Here is a 25,290-nt window from a genome sequence, read left to right as displayed (position 1 = left end):
TACACTGAGAATTAATTAAGGTTACAGAGAAAGGGTGTTGAGAAAGAGAATATATAATGATACTTCCAGCTTTGGCATCCTTCAATGAAGAATTAGAGGGGCTCTTTCATTTTTGAGAAGAGCTATTACAGTACATTCACTTAGTCATAGATCATTCAGTAATAAAGCAGTCAACTTGTTTTCATCTGCTTTTCTTTTTAAAATCATAACTACAGGATTACAGGGGGAAGCTCCTCCTATTTCTAGAGAAAAGAAGCCTTTAGAAAGCAGTCTCAGTCATGTAAACATTTTCACTCCCACTGGCATTCACAAAATATTCTTCAGGGCAAACAAATTACATTGGCCATCTTTTGCATTAGAGAAACAAACATAAATACTTACAATAGACTAATGGATGTTAAAAGGATACTGCAGTCGCAAGACACATGTGTGACAAATGTTCTGAGAAACAGTGTGGTTTGCTGGATGGAGCTCTAGATCAGCAGCCATCTAAGCTCTATGCAGCCCTGCCAGTTCCCATTCAGGTTGCTCGGTTTGTACCTGTTATCTCTCCAACCCTTGCTTTTCACCATTTACGAGAGGCACTCCAGGCACATGCAGGGGCCCAGCTCTTGCATGTGTCTGTGCCATGTCTACTCGTGGCGGCCTCTTTCACTACCACCGCCCATCTCCACTGGGTTACAAAAGTGGAAGGCTGTTAGAAGTAAATAAACAGAATACACCACAGATGGTGGAGAATCATAGCTGCGAGCAATTTATTGACCCACTGAACTCAGCCACAATCTACAGTAATTGACTGCTCATTTATTAAACATCTGATTAATCATTTATTAGCTGTCTATAAACTATTTAGAAATGCAACCTGAATACAGAGCGTGACAAAGGCTGCGTGACAGATGCTTTTTATCTGCCCAACAGATAAAATACAAAACCTCTTCATGTTAAAGAGGGGCAGCCTGGTGGTATGGACTTATTTTCCTTCCAGCATGCCCATTTCTCTATAATTATGCCAATGCAGCCACTCTTTAACTCACCTCAATATTCCAGATATTTAAATTGGACAGCAGGTCCCAGCGGAAAGTGCCCCTCTCATCAACTCCACTGAATCCATAGCCAGCTGCATTGTTGACTGCATCTGCTGCAATGTCACAGCAAAACAGGTCAAATAAGACGGCTGGAGGAACCATATTTTCTTACAAGTCAGTATGGCACCAAATACACATTCAAGTCAGCTTTGTAGCAATTAACATCCTCTCTTTCAACGAGAAGCTGCTTCTTAGCAAAAGGGCATTGCTATAAGGCAACACAAGAGTCATTTCCTCAAGAGGAAAGACGAGCTACTCCTTGGGCAGAATAAAATAAAATAAAATAAAATAAAATAAAATAAAATAAAATAAAATAAAATAAAATAAAATAAAATAAAATAAAATAAAATAAAATAAAATAAAAATAAACCAACAATGGCCAGAAATCTCTTTTCCCATTATTTTGCCTTTATTATCCATCTGAGATGGATATACAATAGTTGCCATAAAATGAATTAGCATTTTCCTCCACAGGGTACCTGTATGTCACAGCATTTTCCAGAAGTCAGAAAAACTGTAGTGTCTCAGAGACATGTTTACCATTCCTATTAAGAATTTCAACATGGTTGTTTTAATTAAGACTTTCATTCACACTTCCGCAGACAAAGCCTTTTGCTAATCCTGTTGCTCAGTGCCTCCTTAGGTACCTCAACATCTCTACAAATCAAATACTGAGTAACTTCAATGACAGACTTAACTACTTTAAATGCAAATAAAAGTTTGGGTAACTGTAGGCATTTCACATGCTGCACTCTTGCTCTTTCCCAGGGTGCCAGTCAGCTACTTCCCCTCTGATCTTTGCCTGGGAGCCATCTCATCACTGGGTCTCAAGACCCTGCTTCTAATGCACCCCTGCCAGAAATCCTCTCTCACTGTCCTAAAAAAACAGGAGGGACTCATTACCTCTGGATCACTAGGTACAGCCAAGACCAAGGATTATTGCAAGAAAAAGGAAAGCAAAAAGACAGGTAAGGCTTTTTCTTCTAGACCGTTTACCAAATACATGCCTGGTTAAGTTATGCTTTTAGAAAGGTCAGCATTTCTTTCCCAAGAATGAAAACTGATTTTGCTTTGTAAGTGCTATGAATACAAGCTCAAGGAGGAATCCCAAAGCACAAAACTAGGGAGAGAACCTAATTAAAAGCAACAAGAGTAACAATAAACGAACAAATAAATTAGCAGCGTTCTCTAACCTGAAACTTTCAATTTTATTTTCCACTTTACTAAACGAGCTAGATTTTACTGATGGAAAGAAAGGTCTCCAAGTTTTTAATTCTCCCTGTTAAAAAACAAAAACCAAAACCCTCAAAAAAGCCAACAACCCTGGTGGAAATTATATTTATCTTATAGCCTGCCAGTGTCTTGCTATGAGGTAGGTAACAAGCTCTGAGGCCCATAGGACCCTGTCCAATCACAGAGACTGGAGCTGCATGTAACTGTCCCCCAAAAGCAGGGGGTCTCCTGGATTTCTACTCCTTGCTGCTCCAAGGGTGGCAGAGACTGTTTATAGTGTTTCTTTGCCAAAACCAAGAAACCGGAAATTCAGGGACATAAGAATACAGCAGACCCCTCAGCCTCTCGCTTCCTGAGCTGCTGTCTGCAGAGCAAGGTGCGAAGCACAGAAGAATTGCAATTGTCCACCCTTGAACTGCTCATGACACCCCAAGCTCCACAAAGTCCAGCAGCGCTTTCCCTGCTGACTCGAACGGCTCTGGCCTATCGCTTTCACAGCTCCTTGGATACAGGTGCTCAGTCCCAAACTGGTTTCATCTACAGCTCTGAGTTAGGTTTGCAGCCACATTCCCATGACTATTGCTAATGTAGCAAGAAGCCGAATTTTCTGTCTTTCCATGATCTGGAGGAATTGTGGATCTCGCACAATAGTGTGACTGTCCTTTCTTGAGGACAGGAAGCGCTTATCGCACTTTTACAATGACCTGGGCCATGCCACCAAGAGCTAAACTGAGAAGGGATAAAGTGTCTGCTGTTCTGCTGCCTGGATTTGACACGTGAATAATGGAGACCTCACCCTCCAGTATGCAATACATGCTTTTCCCAAACCCCCTCATTTGTAAGATATTTCTACGGTTTCTACAGCTTAGTCATGTCACAAATCTAAGTTCACTTTATCTGTTTGATAATGGACTTTTAGTTAACTATAATGCCAGAAAAAAAAATGAGGCAACAATTTAATTTTGGATCCCACAAAAGTAAGTTTCTTAGCAAGCAATTCTTTATCCCAAAGCCTTTCCCATCCCACACATGCCAGTCCCAGCTGTCTTCCCTTGATCTGTCAGGTTTTTTTATTCCCAGCAGTTTAATCACAGCCTCGCAATGAGTTTCCCTGGCTCTTTCCGTCCCATCTCAATGACACGCTTCTCAGTTTCAGGTGTATGCACTGCTGGCTGGGCTTTCAGGATCATCCCTACACACAAAGTCTTGTAATACCAGCAAAAAAATTCAGTCTCTCAATCCTCAGCCTGGCCTAGAAGGATTTGACTCCTCACACATAGATGGGAAAGGTGACTTCTAAAAGGAAGAAGGTAAAATACAAAAAAGATTATTTTGTTCACATGTCTAGCTAGCTCCCAATAAAAGAAATTTGCTTCTATAATTAGCCCTCCTCCTCCTCTTCTCCTTTTCCTTGCAGAGATTCTTGTGTCCTTCCCATCATCTCCTTTGTTCCCCACCTTCCCCATGGCTCTCCAATCCTTTCTCTTGACTGCTGAAAGCTAACACGTGTACAGGATTACACAGTGCCTTAGAAGCAAAGCCTAACTTCAGCCCCCCAAACGAGCACTACAGCTTTCTAATACAGATGTATGTGCTAAAGATGTCCCTAAAGGAAGCAAGAGGTCTGCTTGCACTGTAACGTACTTGTAAAGCCTGAGCCAGTGTGACCAATTTTAACCTCCCAACCCCACTGAAGTAAGTGGCAAATTATGAATAAAGCATAAAAATCAAGGTTTAGAGGAGGCAAACTTTTCTTTCCCTAAGAATTCCTGTAAAAATTATTTTGGTACAATTACAAAGTTTTAAATCAGAGGAAATCATTACATTGACTTTACTGGCAAGAAGCTGAAAAGCAGATCTGGTTCCAGAGGCAGGGGATGTCAGACAAGCTAGAAGAGATTATATGCACGTTTTTCAAAACTTTTGACATCTCTCCACTTCAGTGGGGTCCACTGCCTACAGGAACACGTGTACATCTCCCATGGGAACTACAGGTCTAGGGACTAATTCCACCCCCCTCTAATGTTTCAGATCCCCTCCCTCATTAATGAACTTATTTGTTACCTACAAAAATAAATGATGTAGCCAGACTTACCTAACGTCCATGCAAAGTAATACTTTGGTTTTGCTGCCTGTGTTACAACATACAGGTAACCAAGTCTTGACAAGAAGGGTGTTTTATCAAGAAATTCATTATCAATAATATATGCCATAGGAAAGTTCTTGGTAAGCGTCAAGAATAAAATGAGAGATACTAGCGTGATACACAGCTTGTACATCACTGCTCCCTAAAAAGCACAAAGAACAATGAAACATTGATTAGAAACATTTGCTTAGGGGAAAAAAAAAAAAGGCAGTACTCATGACATACAAAAGCAATGCACTTCAAGAACCAATGAAGTTAGCAGTTACAAAGCTGATATAATTAATTTAGAAGAGGTAGCAAAGAAAAGCTTTGGTTTGTTTTACTGAACTACCTACAGATAGGTACAAAGGACAATTAGAAGTCAATATTGGTGATTAACTTCACAGGAGACTCCTACATCAGTTAGAGAAAGTCCTAAAATGAGAAAGGAAACAAATAAAACACCAAACCCTACAATGTAAAGGGAGAAATCTTCCCTATATGGACTGCCATCTCCTGGAACTAAAGACTGGATTCCTCCTGGAAGCCAAAACCATCAGTATTTAGTACAATAGTAGGCCCAGTTACCATCCAGAGGTCTTGCTAAAAATCACTTGTCCAAAAAGCATGCCTACTTTCTCATCATATAGAGTATCTGCTAAGCAATACTGTTTTCTGTTACCACTCTCTAGCTTTCTATATACTAATATTATTGACAATCATGTCAGTAGTTAGAAGCTCAATTTCAAATACACATTAGGAGTAAACTCTCCTTGATACAGTCCTAATTAAAAAGGTAAATCTGGCACTTGGGTACCATGTAAAAATTGACTCATGTTCTCAAAAGACTAATGAAAGTGTCATATACTATTGAAACAACAATGCATTTTTTGATCCCAAGTACTCTTTTTCTATCTTCTTCACATTCAGGAAAAAATTAATGTACAATTATCTTTAAATGGTTACAATGCAAATTTTAGTATTCTCTGCTGACTTGTATCTAACACAATACGGGCCTTATTCTGGCCTTCAGCAGACTAGTCAGAAGGAACACCACTGAAATTAGTAGAAATACAACCATGTGCAACAGAAATCGGGTATGTATAGGCACATAATTTCAGAGGAGACATTCGGCACACACTCACAAAGCTACACATTAAGTGTCACCTTAAGATAAGAGAGAGGAATCTGGTTCTCACGCTGTCATCCTGCCTTACAAGAAGGTAATTTTATAAGAAGGTCTTAAGTAATAACAAAAAAATATAAAATAAAATGTGTTAACTGTATGTGAAAAATTACCTTCGAATAATCTTAAAGTGTGAAAATCTCTTGCAAAGCACCTGGACAAGCTACAGTTTCTGAGTAGCCCTGATTCATGTATTTCTAACATCTCCTGCACTATAGTTTTTTTCCTGACATTGCCTCTTCTGTTTGGAGCTGAACTGCAACTTGTCATTGCCAGAACCTGCAGACCGTTCCCATTACTGCACAAAGGACACCCATTAACCAATGACCTGTTTTGCAAGCCAAAGGCATTTGGGGAATACAAGAGGAAGACACTAGCCCCTTCACCCTTGACCCTATGATAAAAACAGCAGCCACTTCACAGAAAAAAACCCACCGTAACATTTACTAGAAAGATAATCTAAAAATGGATTTTCTTCTTAGTGTTTTTAATTATGAGAATCATGTACAAAGCTGTACTCTCCTGCCCTTTGCAATTAATCTTTGTCATTTTAAAACTTACAGTTGGAGAAGGATCAGGAAGTCTGTCATAACCCTTCTGCTTCCAGTTCACTTCTAACAGTTTCATGTGCACATGCCTCCCTTCAATGAAGGCTATATAATCCTTGTAATTGCTGCAAGGCCCAGCTATGATGCTCATAAAATTGAGGAGATAGCTTAAATATTCCAGTAAAGAAGGTCTTGTCCTGTGAAAATCATCCACACATGACAAAACAGAAAAAAAATCAAATCAAGGTAAAACCCAGCAAAGGTTTTCACAATTGCTTTTTGTTGTACTGTCCGCCTCCGTGCCCATCTCTCTCCTACCACCCTCCCCCCAGCTGAAGGCTCACTAGATCTGTTTTGGAGAAAATGAAGCACAGCCTCTCTTATATCCCAGTGATGTCTGGCAGATGGCAGTCAGAACAAGGGTAACGTGGAAATGCTTAAGCTACAGGTGAATGAATGCTACTCATCTGAAAAGTTGTAATCTTGTTACTAGAAACATTTTAGTTAAAAACAGTCATCAACTTAAATACCCACTCTCAAACAAATTGACTTGCATATTTTGAACAGGCCAGCAGTACCAGAGCGAGAAGCCGGCAACTGTTTTTGGACATCTGTCCAGCATATCGGGGACCAGTAACGGCTGGCAGACCACAAGCTGAGTAACGCTGGTCTCACCAAGTTGTGCAATGCAGTACCTTGCCTTGTTATGCAAACCACAGGGCAGGAGTATTTAAGACCAGGACTCTCAGGCTTGAAAGGAGCTCTCACCCACCCTTCAGTTCAGCCTTTTGAAAAATGGGAAGTGGGATGTGAGACAGAGGAAGAGAATGAAGAGGCACTCTGTCCTACTGTGCAAATAAAGGAAGTAATTGCCTGTATTTCATCATGAACAGGAAAAGGAACTAAAGGGAAAAATACACATAAATCAAAAGACAGCGGAAGATGAAAGTCAAGGAAAGTCCATCATGTTCGTTATTTCCATTTTGAAACTGCATATTCCACAAGTTCCTTGGGGGGGTTTTACATTAGATGTAAAATGAAGAAGATTCACTGTCCTTGCTACAGATCAGTAGGATGGAAAAATAAGATGCACAGGCCTCTCACTGCTAGTGTAATTCATAAATTGTTGGGCTTGCTTTATTTATGCAGCAGAGAATACCAACATCTAAGTTCTGCACTGGGATACACAGTGCTTTCCACAAATGTGCTAACAGTCACCATCCAAGTAAACAAGGAGTCCCCAGATGAGAACAGAAACTAGGGCACAGTGTTTCAAGACTTTCCTGTCCAAGACACAGATGGACACACATAAACCAAAACCCACTTAAAATTCTTTCAGACCAAACCATAAATTTCTAGCAGAAAAACTAATCAACAGTTAAACATTTGCTGTTGCCTACTTTTATTCTGAAGCAGAATTAGTTTGAATAAACAGTTGGCTTGGCCAGGATTTTCTGCATCTACCCTGCTGGTTATCGTACATGTTAGTGCCCGAATGATATGTTCTCTGGTGAAAGCATTTCACAGAAAGATGCAGCAAACAATTTGGGATAAGGCTCATCTTTCTATTCTGCAAAATTGAGTCCATGATTTGTGTTTCTGAGCTCTACAGTAAGATTAAAAACAAAGTCATTAGTTTCAATTTAGATTCTGCACATGGGTGGGTGGGGAGACATGAGCAATGCACAAAGGAATGTACAGAGGATGAGTGAGAAACAAAAACAGACCAAGAACAGGAGGGAAGACAAAAGGCTGTATTACCAAAGGGGATTTAAAACTCTTCAGTTATGACTTGTCTGCCACTGACACTTGAGCTATTGGCATGTACTTTTCTATTATGAGCTCATCTACTGTACAAGGGGAAAAAAAAAAAAAAGCCTGTTTGGTGAGAATCTGACTAGAATTAATCATATGGTCACAAGGGCCCAGTGCAGTTAAACATTATGCTGTGAGTTTTAAAAATAGACATAAAGCTATGGGTCACAGAAGAAGTTATACAAGTCTCCCTACAGGACTTCTGCTTTTCAAGAAATTACTCTTCTTACATTTAGAAGTTCATAGGCAGATTTTCTAATGGCTGAACCTTCTGCCTTAGAAATTAAGAAAATAATTGCCTTGGCCTTAAACAAATACTTCATGGTAAAATGTAGTTATAGTTCTAAGACAAATTCTATAACACTAATTACTCTTTTAAAAAAAAAAAAAAAAGGATTCACCTGCCTCCTGCATTTTTATTGAGACACAAAATAGAAAAAAGAAAGGTGCTCAATCATGGGATCAACACGGTATCTCCCTCTGAAAAATGAGACAACTAGTCACACAACATGAATGACCAGGAGTATTAACATTATGAAGGGAGATAGGAAAAATAAAATTCCAGTGTCCAAAAATGACAGCAAAGAAAAGCAGCACTTGAAGTGTCAGAGTCAAACCAAAATGGATTTTTACTACGCAGTGGGTTGCTGACAGAGGAGAATTATTCTACTTGGTAAAATAGCGTATCATAGACAGGATGAAGACAACAGCCAAGAAGTCTATATAGTACAGTCTTAGCCTGAATATAAGAAGTTGCTTCAGCAAAGAAGTTTTGTTGCATACGGAGTATATATTTAAGTCAATGAGATGTTGCCAAGTACTTCAGTAGACCAGCATAGGGTGACAGAGGCAGAAGTCCTGGATTGAAGAAATAAGGAATATAGCAGAGAAGCTGTGTTTGTGTAAGGACGGCACTAACAGCCACATTAGAAAAACAAAACTGTTCAAGCAAATAGAAAAAGCAGGTAGGACTTTTGGGCTTATCATGGACCGGAAAGAAGCAGGGAATATTTTCATGGCCAGACCACTAAGTTGGTCCTGACATTGCAAAGGGAAAAAAAAAAAAAACAAACACAACCCAAACCCTGAACTTCTTTGGATGAAATTAAACACAAATTAGTAGGGGAATTAAATTCTTACTTCACAGCAAGCCGATTTTGCTCAGCCGTGAGTTCCTCAGCTTGTCGCCCTATTCCTAGAAAGAAAGAAGTCACATTAGATCTTTCCGAAAGTCAAACAGTGAAAGCTATCCCCAAAGCCTTACATTTGCATCCCACAGATAACTTTCCAAAGCCTTGAGCTTCAAGGTTTCTTTGTCACAGGCAGTTGCAATACAGCTCAATTCCTAACTTTTAGGTCAAGTATATTCATGTTCTACCCTACCTCTTCACCCAGTTCCTTACCTCACTCCACCCTTCTCACCCTTGCTACACTTTCAGGAACAGCAGCCATAGTATTCCCACACACACAATGCCACTCCCAATGCCACCAACTGGCAGCGACCCCCAGCAGCCTCTACTAACAGTCCTGGGCTGGAAAAACCTCTGTTCCCAGAAGCCGCTGGCTCATTTAAACACAAGCTTCCCGCTGGGTCCTTGGTGAGAAATGGAGCATTTCACAGCAGGAGGAGTGGGCAGTGGAAGAGAAAGGGCTCTCGGAACAGAAGCTCCACTGGTGTGAACAAGCAGCCTGGCTGCCTGCTGCTGGAGCAAGCCTAAACGCAAACATCAGTAATAATCTGGAATTGTACAAGGTCCAGACTGGAAGGGCAACCTCCTGTTGAGCGCACAAGACCTTTGGGGCCAGAGGTAAAGCGCAGACTCGCTGTCCCAGGAAAACTATGGAAAAATCTTGTATGATGGCCAGTGCGTAAACAGATGTTGTTCATAGCAAGTATCTCAAAACCTTGACTCTGAAGCTTTAGCTGTGCTTACTGTGAGAAATCTCACTGACTTCAGCAGAACAGCTCACCCTGGGATCAATCACAGCACTTGATGCTGAGCATGCAATATATACAGCTTCACAAGATCAGGGGCCTGGCATCAATTAACACTACTGTTCTAAACTTACTGGCCATTACCAATACACACACAAGACCCATTTCCTAAAAAAGACTGCTGATAAACTGCTAATTTCCATTTTCTCTCCCTTATTTCAGTTTGTAAATACTGAGAAGTCCAGTTCCAGGGAAACAATTAAGCACTTAAAGGGCTGGGTATTTTGTTTGTCTGTTTCCATTTAAGGGCAGTTACATTAAAGTTTTACAAACAGAAAGTTGTCACTGATGCTTGAACTGCAAAGCTGCCTCCATCTGATCAACTGCTCCATATGTGGATGTTCACAAAGTAACGAGCCTTTTCCACCATCATTAACCTGTGGGATTTCTGGTTTGCTTAAAATGCTCCAGCCTCTGCTGTTAACTGTTCCTTTCTGTCTGTTCGTTTACCTTCAATATTCTAGGTGTGCACCTGGGCTGCACACCACTAGGGCACGCAGGATACTTGAGCCGGCAAGCTTAAATAACAGAAGCAGAGAAGCCCCAGCAACGTGAATGTCAATGATAAGGACAATCAGCCGAGCTTCAAGGTGCATTCATTATAGTCAGCTAAAAACAGCAGACCCACCTGTGTAAACATGACTTGCAAACGATGGCAGACCCTGCGGTCTGTGGTGTGGCCATCAGCTAAATCCCAGATCATAACAACTCTATAGCAGGCTACTTACTTAGCCACCCACAGTTTATAATGCGGTGGGCCTCAGACCATCAGAAATTCACACCGCAACATCAGTAGACATGGGCAATAACGGTACTGATGACATCTGACATTTCTAGCCTTTGCACTGAACTAGACACAGGCATTTTACTGTGGAAATAATAGTTTTCATTGTCACAGCACAGCACAAGACTGAAGACAATGTTATTTTGCTTGCAACTGTGCTTCTTTCTGCACTGGGAAATAGCTATTGAATTCCATCTCTCAACTCATGGAGTAAACTATCACTGAATATATCAGTGATAGCATATTTTTGCTACATTAACATTAATGATTGAACCTAAGCATCAAACACAACCCTTGATTTTTGAGAATCAATAACAGCTTCAGAGCGCTTAATGGAGATGCACTGTGGCATCTAAACAGCAGATACTGATACTAGCTAAAATCCAAATCAGGCCCCAAGGAAGTAGAGCACCCAAAGGGGAAAACAGTTGTCTTCATTACTGCAAAGACAGTTTGATCCTAGAGAACTGATCAAAACTTGAAGTTTCTCATTTTTCTCCACAAAGCATTCATCTTCATTTGGAGCAATTTGCTGAACTACATTTGTCCAACTCTGTAACTCAACCACAGAATGGACTGGAATAAAAAGGCTGTCTTCAGGACATGAGAAGAGATTCCTTTTCTTACCATCATGTAACTGGCATGCAAGTGTTGTGATCTTCTGTGTAATTATCATCAGTGGACTACAACAAAGACAGAAACAACAGTTACATGTCTTGTAATACAAATTATTCCCAAGTTCCTTATTGAATGTCTTTATCCCTTTAAAAGGCATAGCTGTATTAGCAACAAGTGAAAAACATCCAATTAAAACTGAAGGAGGAACTCAGGCATAAGACAATTGCCTGGGTTCAAAACAACCCCACAGTAACTTGCACTGGAATTTTTAATTGCTAAGTGCACACAAAGCCTTATTTTATGTCTTCCCATCCTGCAGCAGTGCAAATTGTAATTCAGAAGAAATCGCACCACTAGGAAACACCAGCTTCTGCAGTCCACTGGGCTTTCTTTCAGGCAAAGACCAAATTCAAGCCCCACACAATGCAACACTAGAATACAGCAATGCTGCTGTAACATAACTCTGGCTCTTCTTACTGTTACTCTCCTATTGTCCGTCTCCTCAGTGCCCTAAAAAAAAGGTTGACTCTGCAGATACACATGCTTATTTCCCCACATGAATAGCCCTATCAGCTAGGACTGCATTCAAATACCAGAATAGCTGTCAGCACAGCAGTTTCCCACTTGCTTCTTGGCCATGCAAGTGCCTTGTGGACAGCCTTATGGACACAGATGTGCCATCCAGCTAGAAGCGTTTGGGCATGTGGGATCTGGAGCGTCCCAAAAACATGAGCTATCTGTACCTGAGCCATGCTTACAGGCTACAACCACTCAGCAGCTTTGGGGCCAACCAAACAAGCAGCGAACTACATTCAGTAGGGGCTGCTTATACTTCCAGTATCCAGCTTTATGGAGCTTCTTAGCATTGTAGGCAAATGTGAGCTGCTGCAGCTAAGGAATAGAAAAAAGGCAAAACTCAGCTTGGTGGCATCTGGAGCTAGCCCCCAGGAGGGTAGACACAGATTCAGAGGTACACAAGAAGAAAGATTGGGGAGAAACCATGGGGACAACTAACCAGTCCCTCATAAGCAGATGCTCCAGGGCTAATTGTGGTCCATATACAGCTTCTAAGGGCTGTGGAGCCCAAAACACAAAACCTGGCACAGAACATCTGTAATCTGGAAGGACCCATGGCAGGCAAAGCGAGGGACGAGCACCTGCCCACACTGCCACTAGGGACACCAGCACAGGGTGCCCAGATCTCACACTACCTACGAGACTTTTACCACTGCAATAGCCAGGAGGTTGTAACGGGTGATGAGGATACGTCATTATTTTCAAATCACTAATTGTGGTGATTATATGTAAAACCAGTTCAACAGAAGAGATTTGTCTTTGCTGAGGATTAATACAATGAATTGTTTGTCGATTTGGTGATAAATTATCAACATAAATCATACAGAGGTTTCTGCTTGAACACAATGTTTTCAACATGGAAATTAAAACCCAAGTTTGTGTACGTGATATTTCCAGAGTTTGACCAGTATATGGAACCTTTTTAAGAAATGTAGATGATTACTCTAAATATTATGGCTATTCATTTTAAATATTGTAATATATTTTCTGGAATTCAATGAAAGAAAAAAAGCTGAAGGATTTTTTTTAATTTGAGCACTGTATTTTCCCCACTGATTTCTCAAAGTAAGAAAATAAAAGCAGAAGTTACATTCAATGATACCTCTGTCTAAAATAACAGTCAACTATTCATGTTCTGCAGATTTTAAAGAGATTCTCAATCATCCTCGACTAAATCGACCTACTGGTTACAACAAATGTAAACCCAATGGCTAAGTTAAACTGTATGCAATCTGACTATCCCACTATGATAAATCAAACTGATTTTCAAGATAATTAATATGCTGAGCATATTAAACACAAGAATACTGGACAAAGACATTCTTTCATTGTAAGTGGTCTTTTTTTTTTTTAATACTAAATATAGCTGATCTTTTTCAAGAGTCCACATGTAATTCTGCATGGCTAATTTGCATTTTCTACCCAAAACCAGAGAATATGCAATATCAGCCAATTTCTTAATCAGAAACTATTTGTATCAGTTCAGCAGTCTCTACTTGAAATGTCAGTATAAAAGCTTGCACTTAAAATCCGGAACAAGCTTAAATATACACAGATCTGGAATACAACCACAACAGAAGGGTTTGTACAGCAGCTCTCCTTGGGTCACCTAGTCCACTGATTGCAGCTAAGGAATGGACAAATTCAACAATGACTGTTCACCTTCCAGACAACTCCAATATTGTGAAATAGTCATTGTAATTTTTATTCCAATTCACCTTTCAAGAAAAGTTATTTGGAAGTTGTTTTCACTATTATCTTCAACATCCTATTGCTCCAAGTAATTTTCCTATTCAGACAAAAATTTAGCTTTGGTTTCAAAGGTACATAAATCCCAATCCTTTAAACATACAAAAAGCAGATTTTTTTTTATCCTTAAGAGAGACAGAGGCTGTCAGTGAACCAGCAGTTCTACTGCAATAAACACAGATTTTTATTTTGTCAGTGCTTGACCTTTTAGCTTTATGGGTGAACAGTAACACTTGTTTCAAATTGGTTCAATTTGTTGCATATGTTTCTTAAAGCAAGCACTTCATGCCAATATTGAAGTGGGTAACTTTAAACCTCAGGCTCAGAGCCAAAACTGTGTGCCTTTAAGTGCCTAAATTTAGACACTTGTCTTAGAAGATTGGGCCCCCCACCGTAAGCCAGAGAGAAGCAAAATGCAAACAATCTTGATGTGCTGATTATCCGAGTGAAGCAGAAGTGCAGTCTGCACTAAAGTCATACAATGTATAAACACAGAGAAGAGTGGCTTTCTTCATCTATATTAGGAATTCACCGCCTCATTGATGCCACACTGTAACCCAGCAGAACACGTCAGCCTCTCACGCATTTTAATCAGAAAAGACAGTGGTCTGCCTCCCTCAAATCCCAACTCCAGATGAGACAAGTGAGCACAAAAGCGATGCTGCTGATACTGTGGGTGAGGGAGACCCACAAACTGCATCTGACATACCTTCAGTTCTCTCTCCTGCCATCATCATATTACACATCTATGTATCTCTTCTATACCACACTCAGGAAGATGGAAACCTGCTGTACAGTGGCAATGGGATCCTCTAAATCTTTCACAAGATCAGTATCACATATCATTAAACGCCTCACACAAAAGGTAAGCAAAATTTCAGGTGAACAGGGAGCATCTTCCTCCTCCCTCACCTGTCTACCACTCTCCCACTGACTTGATCTCACTGGGGGACCAACCCTTCACTGCAGGAAAGGGCAGAGCACAACAAAACAATGGCAGTACTGGAGCTCTCCCTTCTTCTGGCACTCCTTTGGGCATGAAGACCTACCCCTAGAAAAGAATCATTTGAAATAAAACACATTTAAGAAGTCTAAATTATTTCAACTCCATTGTATTTGAACACCTTCCAAATGCTTTGCAGCCACATGCAGAGTGCTGATTCTACATCCTCTCCTCTTCACCTGTCCTACTAAGCGCTACAGTTACAAATTAGCATAGAAACACAGATTTTGATTTACATGTGGTGTGACTTCCCCGCACAATGTTTTAGATATTGGCTAAGAGTTTAATCTCAGGTGTAGCTGCCTTGTACCTCCCACACACAAATCACAGTGGCCAACTTTTAACTAAAAAAAAAATTTAAAAAAAAAAAAATCAATAAATGGTCCCAGGGAGTCGGTATGAAATAGAAAATTTCAACAAATAAAAAAAAAATGTTTAAAAAGCCCCAAAATTGTCTTTACCTTACTTAGATGCCTTGAAAAGTAACAGAAGACAAAGATGCAACAGTTTACAGAGAATGATCAATAAAGGGGTTTAACCCCCTAATTAAACCTTCCAAATGAAAACATACCAGTTAGTGTCATTTTTAAACATGGTTTGCCCCAACACAATAAATTTGCCCGGAAGCACAGGCCAGTGGAACTGAAGATGTCAGCATCGGTTGTAGCCTGCTGTGGGGATCCTCCCCATAACACAGGCTGGATTCTGCACTGAGCAAGCCTCGATGGCTACAAGAGAAATGACGTTTACCAAGTAGAGTCTGTCTGACCTTAGGTAATCCCGTGGAGGAGTCTGGCACATGCTTACTAGAAATAGTTTCCACTGACCTGATTTCACTAAGAGAGGAGGTGGAGTCAAAAGGCTCATTGCAGACAAGACTCCAAAACAGCAAACATTTATTTCAGGTTTATCTCTTTAGCCCAGAAGCCACGATGAGAAGTTCACACAGTCACACTCTGCTACGACACTAACTGTTACTGCTGAGGGGATTGGCAAGCCAGAGGCACCACCACAGCTTTGCTGGCAGCGGGTGCTTACTTTTGCTTTCGACAGCAAAATGAAGAAGTGCTGAAGCCCACAGAGGAAAAAAAATACTTCACTAAACACACTCATGTCTCCAAAGCAACTTCCAATTTGCTTCATGGTTTTTTTGGTGAAAGCTTCCAAAAGAGCGTTTCTTACACCTTCATGATAGAAGCATTTTACTTAGAGTATTTACTTCTGGAGAAGTGTCCTGGGATGCACTAGTGTGGAGCTCTCTAGTAATGCCTGCCTGCTTGAATTCTGGCTAATTCCCACATTGCAGCTCTTGCAGGACTTCTGTGTAACCAATGGTAAGTGACCTCAGAGCAGTTTCAAGTGGACAAATGCCCAGGGGAGCAGCCAAGCAGCGAGCGGGCACAGAAAACTGACTAACCTCCCCCTACTCATCCTGCACCTGCGCTGCTGTACTGCCACTGGGGACTTGCTGCCGACCAAAGTTACCCAGAGCTGCTGGAACACACACTTCAACAACTTACTGCACTTCATACACTTTTTAAAAAGACAAGAAAATAAAAATAACCAACTGAACTCACAGGACCAGTTAGTATTTCTGCATTGTGTTTTAACATCGTAACAGAGTACATCTATGCTTGTTTCCATCAGCAAGTGGGTTTCCTTTGTAAAAAACAGCTGTTATACCTTTGTTCCTTGGTTGAAACTAAGCCACTGAGAGGGGCAAAACCAGCAACAAAGCACTAACCACCCGACAGAAATTCACTGCCTGAAGTGACACTTGTTACTAAAGTATCTGCTTATATAGCTTTTGGTGAGCACTCTTTCAATGGCCATCCCTTTCTAAGCAGTTTGCTGAGAATGCTGTTGCTGTTCTGCATTTGGGACAGAGCAAACACATCAAGATGTCCATTCCTTCTGGAGAGTGATGTCCACCAAAACACTCATGTAAGAGGTACAGAGTTGACATCTGCAGGGAGGAAAACTGCTCGTGTCCCCCTGATAATTCAGGTCTGGTCTCTCCAAGACCAACAGAAGATTGAAAGCAATGCCAGTGTGTGTGGTGATTTTCACAAACTTGAGTTTCTTTTCTGTAAGGAATGGCACAAAGAAACTCACATATGCATAACCATTCCCTGACATTCACTGAATGAGCTGCAATATTAGGAAACCTTGCTCAGATACTGCACAAATTTGAAGAGGAAACCAAAAACCTCTATGGTCTTAATCAAGCAAAGGATTAAAGCAGACAGAGCTTCATACGGACAAGGAGCTCTTCTGAATTCCATCCAGATGATCATATGCATATGGCATTTCTTCATGTAGCTTGCTAGATTGAAACCATATCTATTACTAGTTTCCAAAAATCCTAGTCAAGATCCCTTGATTTATTTTAAACTAATTTCTCTCTAAAGCCATAATATTACTATACTTGGTCTGAGCCTGTGATACAAAGAAAAAAAAACCCCAAACTGTATGCTCACATTACCATTTTTATAAAGTTGTATAGAAACCAGGCAACTTACCAGCATAATCCTCTTAGCATAAAGAAGAAGAAATAAGAGAGACAAAAAAGAGAAAGAGTTAGGATTTAGTTTTCCTAGGTACAATGTATAAATGCCATGGCAAACCAAGCAAAATAAAATATGCATGTTTCTCTCAAAGACTGATTTGAATTAAGGGGGAAGCACAGCATTCAGGTATTTTATGATTAGTGTTCAAAAATGGATAGTTTTCTTTGAGAAAACAGTCAAGAGAAAATTCCTAAAGTATGTCACCACATTTTTGTGAAATAATATAAATGAAAGAACTTTGATAAAATATCTATACATTTTTAAAAAAGTAATTAAAAGTGTAGCAAACTGGAATTTGTTTTCATTAAAACCTGGCTCGTAGTTGTAAAAAAAAATAAAATGGAGTTTTCACCCAAGTACTATGCAATACATGAAAAACTCTTAAATCAAGGAATTGCTGCAAGCAGCTTGAGTACAGTTTTGATTGTGGGAGTCAGTGACTAAACCTACCCTTTGCATCAGTTAGAAGACTTAACTAGTCACTAGTAGGGAGCAAGTCTTCTTAGTTCTTAATCTTAAGTGATGAGTCACAGTTTGATCTTCGATTTTCCAGTTTACTTAAGTCATGACTCAAAAGTTAGCTTGTTCTCTCCATCTCTACCTGTATTTTACAGCTGTGTTCTCAAACTGGGGGGACCCAAACAAATAGCACAATCAACTGTTACTAAAGAACCAAAAAAATGTATTTGCAAGCACACATCAAAAGGGTTATGCATGCAAGCTGTTAAGTGCATAAAGCAGGTCAAGAGAGCAAACAACGTTTGCCAGCTTTCAGCATCGACACTGGGAAACACCCATTTAACATCTGGCTTGTCAGTTTAGAGAACTGACATTGGAAAGCTGATGGCACTAGAACTGGTTATGTGCCTATTTGATCTGGAGTAAAACTTCCTCCTTGCAATCAGGTATCACCAGAGACTTAGGGGATACTGAGACCTCAAATACCAGTCAGCAGATGACAGGCTTTTTGTTCCCTCTTAAAGATTCCCTTAAATCCAGTGTTTTGCCTTCTCAATGTACATCCCCAGCCATGTTCATCCAAAAGGATCTGAGGCTGGAGGGAGATGGGCATCGATCGATGGACTCTGTCTTGGTTGTTTCTGAAGTCCAGAGGGAGAACTTTAAGGCCACCCTTCCAGCCAGGAGCCTGTTTGAATGCTTCCCTGTTACCACATGCAATAGATGTGGAACCATCAAACATGAAAGACCAAGCAAGAGGAGGTTCAGCTGCTGCTCATACATGGTACAACTGTGGTCAGGGAGTATATTTTCTCTCTCTGGGTCATCACATCTGTTTAGGCATGTGCATAAAGCCTCTGTGGGGGCTGAGGAAAACAGGTTTTAAGACAGATTTATGAGGCTGAACTGTGTTTCAGCACTTTGATTGCACGATTTTAATAACACCATTACAATTTATTTATTTATTTACTCTTAGTTTCTAAAATATACCATGAAGGTGTAGTTCATATCCATACTACATTTTCCAGTTGTTTACTACTTGACAGTTTTCTGTTTGACTGAAGTTTAGGAACTGGTTTATATCTTGAAGCATCAGGACAAAATCAAATAACAAAGTTCAGGTATTATTCTTCCAGTACCATTATTATCCTCAAGCTCATCATTAGGTAAGCGTAGCTCCTTTTTCATCAAGACAGCAGAAAATCCTACCTAGTCTATACTATAAACAGCCACCATTCCTCTTCTTCTACCCCCAGTCTCAGCTGGATCTTTATTAAATGTCTTCACAGAAAGAGAGCTAATACGCCTCACAGCGCATTTCTGAATGCACTATTCAGAAAAGCATGCTCTCTCGCATTTCTCTCTCTGTCTCACACGCACAGAGTTACAGCATTCCAGTCCCATTTATAGGTTTCTCAGTATGTCATGCTCTTTCAGGACATGCTTTTGTGCATTAAAAGAACCACAGAAAATATTATAGAACTATATTTCTCTAAATTATGAGTTCCCATTTCTGCCCCTTCTCTAATAAAAAAACTCAGCAGTCTCAGAGGAACTTTCCCCCTACCCTCTGAAATTTAATTAAATGCTTAAATCCACCACCTCACACAGAGACACATGCACACAGACAGCAAAAACCTTCGATTTCCTACTCTATGCCTCTAAGAAGACAGAGGCTTGGAAGAGGCATCTACAACTTACTGTGACAGTTTACAGAAATTTTTCATAGTATGTTACTAATTACTCTGTATTCAGACATTCAATTAAACAAGTGGAATACAGATTACCACACTGTTTTTAAATTATGCAAAAGCATACCTTCCTCTCATAACAAAATATATAGGGTTAGCTGTTTGTATTTTTGCAAGCATCCTCTACTGCTTCAGTGAAATCAGAGACTACAGTATATATGAAAAACACCGTTCCACAGAAATGCATGGCATTTAAAAAGTTGTGTGACTTAAATAGCAGCCACAACCTGCCCCCGTGAGAGAACCCGTAAGAACGGCGCCAAGAGCGAAAGCTATTCTAGTGTCTCTCTGCCCAGGTTACCCACCCACCTCCCAGCTCCCCCAGCCATCTACTCCCTGTCCAAGTCCACTGGGGTGGGAAACACCCTCCCAGCTGGGGCATCAAGATAAATCAGAATAGGGGAAAGGATGACCCGGAGCAGACAGCTGTGGCTAGGAAGGTGTGAGGAGGGCAGCCCACCACACCTCTCAGGGCAGCCCACCAGGGACCAGAGCACCAGCCATGCTGCTTACCAGGGCTGTAAGCACTCCTCCAGCTCCAGCAAGTGACTGGGCAGACTTATCTTCCCAGGCTGCTCTAGGTGGAAGTCTACCTAACCAAGCTCTACCTTCCTAACTAGATAGTGCCTAGCAAGAAAACGTCAGAAACAATGAGTCAATACAAAAATCACACAGTGTTTATTCCTTCCTTAAAAAGAGAAGTCTTTCTAAGGCTTTCTAAAGCTTAAGGGAAACAAAATTGCAGGTGCTCTACAGATAACAAAAATTGTTCTTAAAACATACTGAATTCAACTAATACTAATTGACACAGGACCCAGCTTGCAGACTCACTCACCCGGAAAAATCTGTAGTGAGAATACCATAATGAAATATGTATATTCGGCTTATGTGGCACAACGTGAGGTATCCCATAGCTACGACAAAGGAGTACCTAAAACAATAACATACAGAACACATAGTTACCAACACAAGTACCAGCAAGAACTAAAACCACTTAAATTGGGTTTGGGCTTGTTTAGGAGTGGAGTTTGATTTTTGCAAATTAGGTTGTTAACAAGTCTGAAGCTATGTTACAAGATCTGGCAGAAATTTTCAAAGAGGACTGATAGTTTTGTGCACCCAGCTAAAACATTACAGAGGTGTCTCCTCACACTGGGGTGGGAAAAAAGGAAAGAAGAAATAGGATCACTTCTAGTTGGGCATTTCAATTTCAGAGTTCCCATGCTCACGTATTATTTTGAAATTTCTGACTCACGTATTTGAAACCAGATGATACTGTACATGTGTTGCCAAGGTTATCCACTGCCTTTTTTATCTGTAAATGTTCTTTATTTACATGTACAACTCTTCCTCAGATCTACCAGAAACTAAAATATTTCAATTTTAAGATATTTTCTCTCTTCTGATTTTGTATAAAGCAGATAACTTGTAGCTTAATCTTTTTGGGTCTACATGCTGAAATATGCCATCTTTCAGAAGAATCATAGAATCACTTAGGTCGGAAAGGACCTTTAAGATCGTTGAGTCCAACCGAAGCAGCATTCCTTAAGTGGAGTATGACAAATTCACTCTCTGTTTTTCAAGATAATCACAAAATTATGTTAGGCAGGACAGTAGCATGACTCTGTCTTAAGAGTTGAATGGTCTGAGGGCTAGAAGTGTTGCAGTGTCTAGGTGGGGCAGATGCAACCTTTCATACAACTCACTTCTCCCTGAGCAAGAAAGAGGATACTGGGGAGGCAAGAAGCGGATGGGTATCTGGAAACGGACTGACACATGAAGCAAACTAGACAGTGCAATGGAGAACTAGAACACCAGAACAAAAGGCTTGCATCACATGGACAGGCCAGGACCAAGTCTACTGGTGCCCCCTGCATCAGAAGTTAGCCACATGGGAGACAAAGATGCAACAACCTGCAGACTACAGACCGAGACTGCACATCCTGCACACCCAGCAGAGCTGAGCCGCGGGAGGTCAGGCAGCCTGGTAAGCACACATTGCCAAGCAGGGTCCCCCCAGACCCACAGGAGGATTGATCATGGTGGGGATCTAAAGGTGAAATCAGACTCGACGAACAGTTAGCAGATGACTTAAAATGAGCCAGGCGTTTGTCAAAACATGGCTGGCTTTAGAAGAAATTAGTTTTTCCTCCCTGGGGACCAATAAAGTGCAGTGTGAATGACAGTGATGGATAGCAAGGCAACCTGCAGGTCACATGGCCCGCAGCAAACAGCTGCATGAAAGGCAGACTGAGGAGATGCGACAGCTTCTTCAGGAGATTCGGAGCAGAATCTATCTTACTTTATCTGGGTCAGGCATCCAGTCCAGCCTCAGCAAGGTCCTTGGGCTCCCTCTCATTAACAGAGAACAGCAAGCATCCCTCCAAAGGCAAGCCACCCAGCTGAGACATCTAACAGTGATAGATGGGATGAAGCATCTAAAATAAGCCTCAGTGCTTCAGCGTAAAGCAGCTAGATTGAAAGGGGGGTGAGCAGGGAGAGATATACTGAATTGCTGCTGCAGCTGGGAACATTTCTGATGCTGGATTAATTTGTCCATTTAAGGCTGGCAGCCTCACTAGGAAAGCAAACTAGCAGAAAATAACCAGGGAAAGGAGCATGCAGGTTAAACTATGTAGTTTCTTGTTCACTTCCACTTGTGTTTGGGGAGAAAAAGAGCCAAGTCCTGGAGCACCACTATGAAGGATCCAGTGCTCTTACAGGCCCTTTGTATGAACAGGTCCAGCCCTTAAACTGGCATTTTTCAAGCTTATTCTTAAGCAGCTTGAATACACTGTTATTTTGCCAAAATTAATAATGTGGATGTACTTTGAGTCACACTGTTATGGCTAGTGGAATACAGTAGAAGAGTCCTAACCCAATCCCCTCAGCCTTCTTACAGTTTTTCAGCATGTTGGATTGCTATTTCACATCAACTCAAATCAATACATGACTATCTTGTAGCAGTGGGCAACATTATATGAACCAGCTTAATTTGTGTTGCAGTATACAGCTATTTTTCCCATTGTGACTAGTTGGCTAAACAGTAAGAGTGAGTGGGTTTCCTGTTGAAACTGTGCCCGTTTCCCCACCACCACCTCAGCTTGTCTCAGAAGACATAAATATTGGATGATTCCCTCTGCAGACTTGGTTCCTCTGATCTACAGTCAGTAACTCCTGCATTTCCCCCAAGTGATGGGCAGGGACAATGACCGGGAAGAAAGTAATACACATTTTCAGCACATTTTTCCTTCTGGTTTCTGGATAGCATTTCTTTCATAAACATTGTCCAATTACTTTTTTAAAAAATTAATTAACTCCGGACTTCCAGGCTTTGGACTCTGTGAGGGGGTGAAAAAAGCCTCCTTGACTAATACCTATCTTGCTGGTGCAAAATGCTAGTGACTGCTATAAACAAGACTGCTGTTTATGGTTCAAGTTTCTAAACAATCCTGGAGAAATCCTAAGTGATGGTTCCCATGCAGATGTTAGAGAGGTGTCACCTCAGGAAGTGATAAAGAAGAAGGGGACATGATTATCTGAGCATCAGATCCTCAGACAGCCCTGGCCCTGAAGACAAGCGAAGAAAGGGTCTCCGTTCCCCAGCCCAGACTGATGTGGATGTGAGCATTCAGCAGCAGCTACAGAAACAGCCACACAGTGTAGAGACAGAAACCACCTGTAACACACCCAAACCAAACCACAGTATTAACCACATGCTGTTAGGGAGACCAACACAAAAGTAAAGAAGTGGGAAGCACTGCCAGCTTGTCCTTCTAGCCCGCTATAAAGTTGCAGTTTTACAAACAAAAATTTCCATTTGTGCAGATTGATGTGAACCAAATGACTCCACCTACACAGTTTTAAAAACTCTCATGTGCTGACCTCTAGGAGAGAGTATGGTACGCACACAAGAAGGCTCAGTGACTGAGCAAAGAAGTTCTTCTACATGAACTTCCTCTTAGGCAGTAAAAGAAGCACATATAACTACCATGTAGTTTTCATTTTCATATGAAAGTGCTTCTTGCCTTTTGGCCAGGAAGGCATTTGTTTGATAAAGCACTTTAGCAGTCTTAGGTGTCTTCATTCCTCTGAGACATTTCTATAGGGAAAAGAAAGATCCCATGACGGAAAACTTCTCATGATGATGCCCTAAGCTTCTGCTTCAAAGCAATGACATTTCTGGTACTTTCTACTTTTTCAAGGTCAAAGCCCAGTACCAAATGCAAGACTTAATTTTGTAGATCACTAAGTTAAGCGGCCACAGTGACCTTATTTGAACTACCTAACTTAAGAAGAAGTGGAAAATACCTAAAGGCCAAACAGCAAGGGGGAAAACACATTAAAAAGGATTATCAAAAGCAATTCTCAAGGACACAAGACCAAGGAGAATATGACTTCATTATGTTTAAGAAACCAGAGATTTAGGCATAAATTATTAAGCCTGCAAAAACCAACTTTTGATGACAGCAATTTAGGAGGGAAATGCAATATATCAATGCAAAAAACCACAAATGGAGATTACAGCTGCTTCTGTAACTGAATGAACCAGGCTCCTGCAAGTAACTGGGAGAGAGAAGAGAGAGAGAAGAGAGAGAGAAGAGAGAAGAGAGATAGGAGAGAGAGGAGAGAGAGGAGAGAGAGGAGAGAGAGGAGAGAGAGGAGAGAGAGGAGAGAGAGGAGAGAGAGGAGAGAGAGGAGAGAGAGAGGAGAGAGAAGAGAGAGAAGAGAGAGAGGAGAGAGAAGAGAGAGAGGAGAGAGAGGAGAGAGAGGAGAGAGAGAGGAGAGAGAAGAGAGAGAGGAGAGAGAGGAGAGAGAGGAGAGAGAGGAGAGAGAGGAGAGAGAGGAGAGAGAGGAGAGAGAGGAGAGAGAGGAGAGAGAGGAGAGAGAGGAGAGAGAGGAGAGAAAAGAGAGAAAAGAGAGAAAAGAGAGAAAAGAGAGAAAAGAGAGAAAAGAGAGAAAAGAGAGAAAAGAGAGAAAAGAGAGAAAAGAGAAGAAAAGAGAAGAAAAGAGAAGAAAAGAGAAGAGAAGAAAAGAGAAGAAAAGAGAAGAAAAGAGAAGAAAAGAGAAGAAAAGAAAAGAGAAGAAAAGAGAAGAAAAGAGAAGAAAAGAGAAGAAAAGAGAGAAAAGAGAGAAAAGAGAGAAAAGAGAGAAAAGAGAGAAAAGAGAAGAGAAGAAAAGAGAGAAAAGAGAGAAAGAAAATTAAAAGAAAATAAAATGGTCCTAAAAAACCCTCATGCTTCTCCATGAGTGGAAAAAAGTTGTCAGAGGGGCAGCTCCAGACTTGCAGCCACATCAGCTCACCTGTGGATGTTGGGAATACTCGCCATATTCATAATGCCATAATTCATCATCACCAGGACAAAAAGATGAATGGAATACCTTGAAAACAACAAAGCCGGTATTTAGATAATTTCTATGTGACCTGGAAAGGCTGGCAGTTCAGAGCGAGGGAATATTTTTCTATGCAAATGTCATAAATGTGATGTCATATCAGGGTATCAGTAAACATGGATTATCACAATGACACCTTTACAGCCTGAATATCCAACATAGATTAATACTTATTGACATGATATTGTCAACGTGTTTCATGGAGAGAAAGAGCAGCCTGGCTCAAAGTGAATATTCAAACTGGATACATCTTTTCCAAAAGAGGTATCTTTACAGTAGACTGGTGTGGCTTTAACTTCCAGAACAAACATCACAGATTAAATACTTCACTCACAAATACTTTCATGGCTGATTTTACTGTGAGGGTTTGGGATGGTTATGCTGGTTATGAATTTTTT

General features: G+C 40.8%; 1 protein-coding gene across 3 annotated transcripts in view; it reads right to left on the bottom strand.

Annotated features, from left to right (window-relative positions):
• The window catches only part of MBOAT1 (membrane bound glycerophospholipid O-acyltransferase 1), a 58,407-nt gene that overhangs the window by 8,808 nt on the left and 24,309 nt on the right, over nucleotides 1-25,290 (bottom strand). For all 3 annotated transcript variants that reach the window (XM_074870874.1, XM_074870884.1, XM_074870891.1), the window contains 7 exons: nucleotides 24,803-24,880; nucleotides 20,334-20,429; nucleotides 11,400-11,455; nucleotides 9,133-9,187; nucleotides 6,191-6,374; nucleotides 4,414-4,606; nucleotides 1,035-1,138 (listed from right to left, as the gene is read on the bottom strand). In XM_074870874.1, coding sequence (XP_074726975.1) covers nucleotides 1,035-1,138; nucleotides 4,414-4,606; nucleotides 6,191-6,374; nucleotides 9,133-9,187; nucleotides 11,400-11,455; nucleotides 20,334-20,429; nucleotides 24,803-24,880 — 766 coding nt within the window. The remainder of the gene's footprint in view (nucleotides 1-1,034; nucleotides 1,139-4,413; nucleotides 4,607-6,190; nucleotides 6,375-9,132; nucleotides 9,188-11,399; nucleotides 11,456-20,333; nucleotides 20,430-24,802; nucleotides 24,881-25,290) is intronic.

Source organism: Strix uralensis, chromosome 1, assembly GCF_047716275.1.
Source record: "Strix uralensis isolate ZFMK-TIS-50842 chromosome 1, bStrUra1, whole genome shotgun sequence".
NCBI lineage: Eukaryota > Metazoa > Chordata > Aves > Strigiformes > Strigidae > Strix > Strix uralensis.
This window is presented reverse-complemented; position numbering and strand designations above follow the sequence as displayed.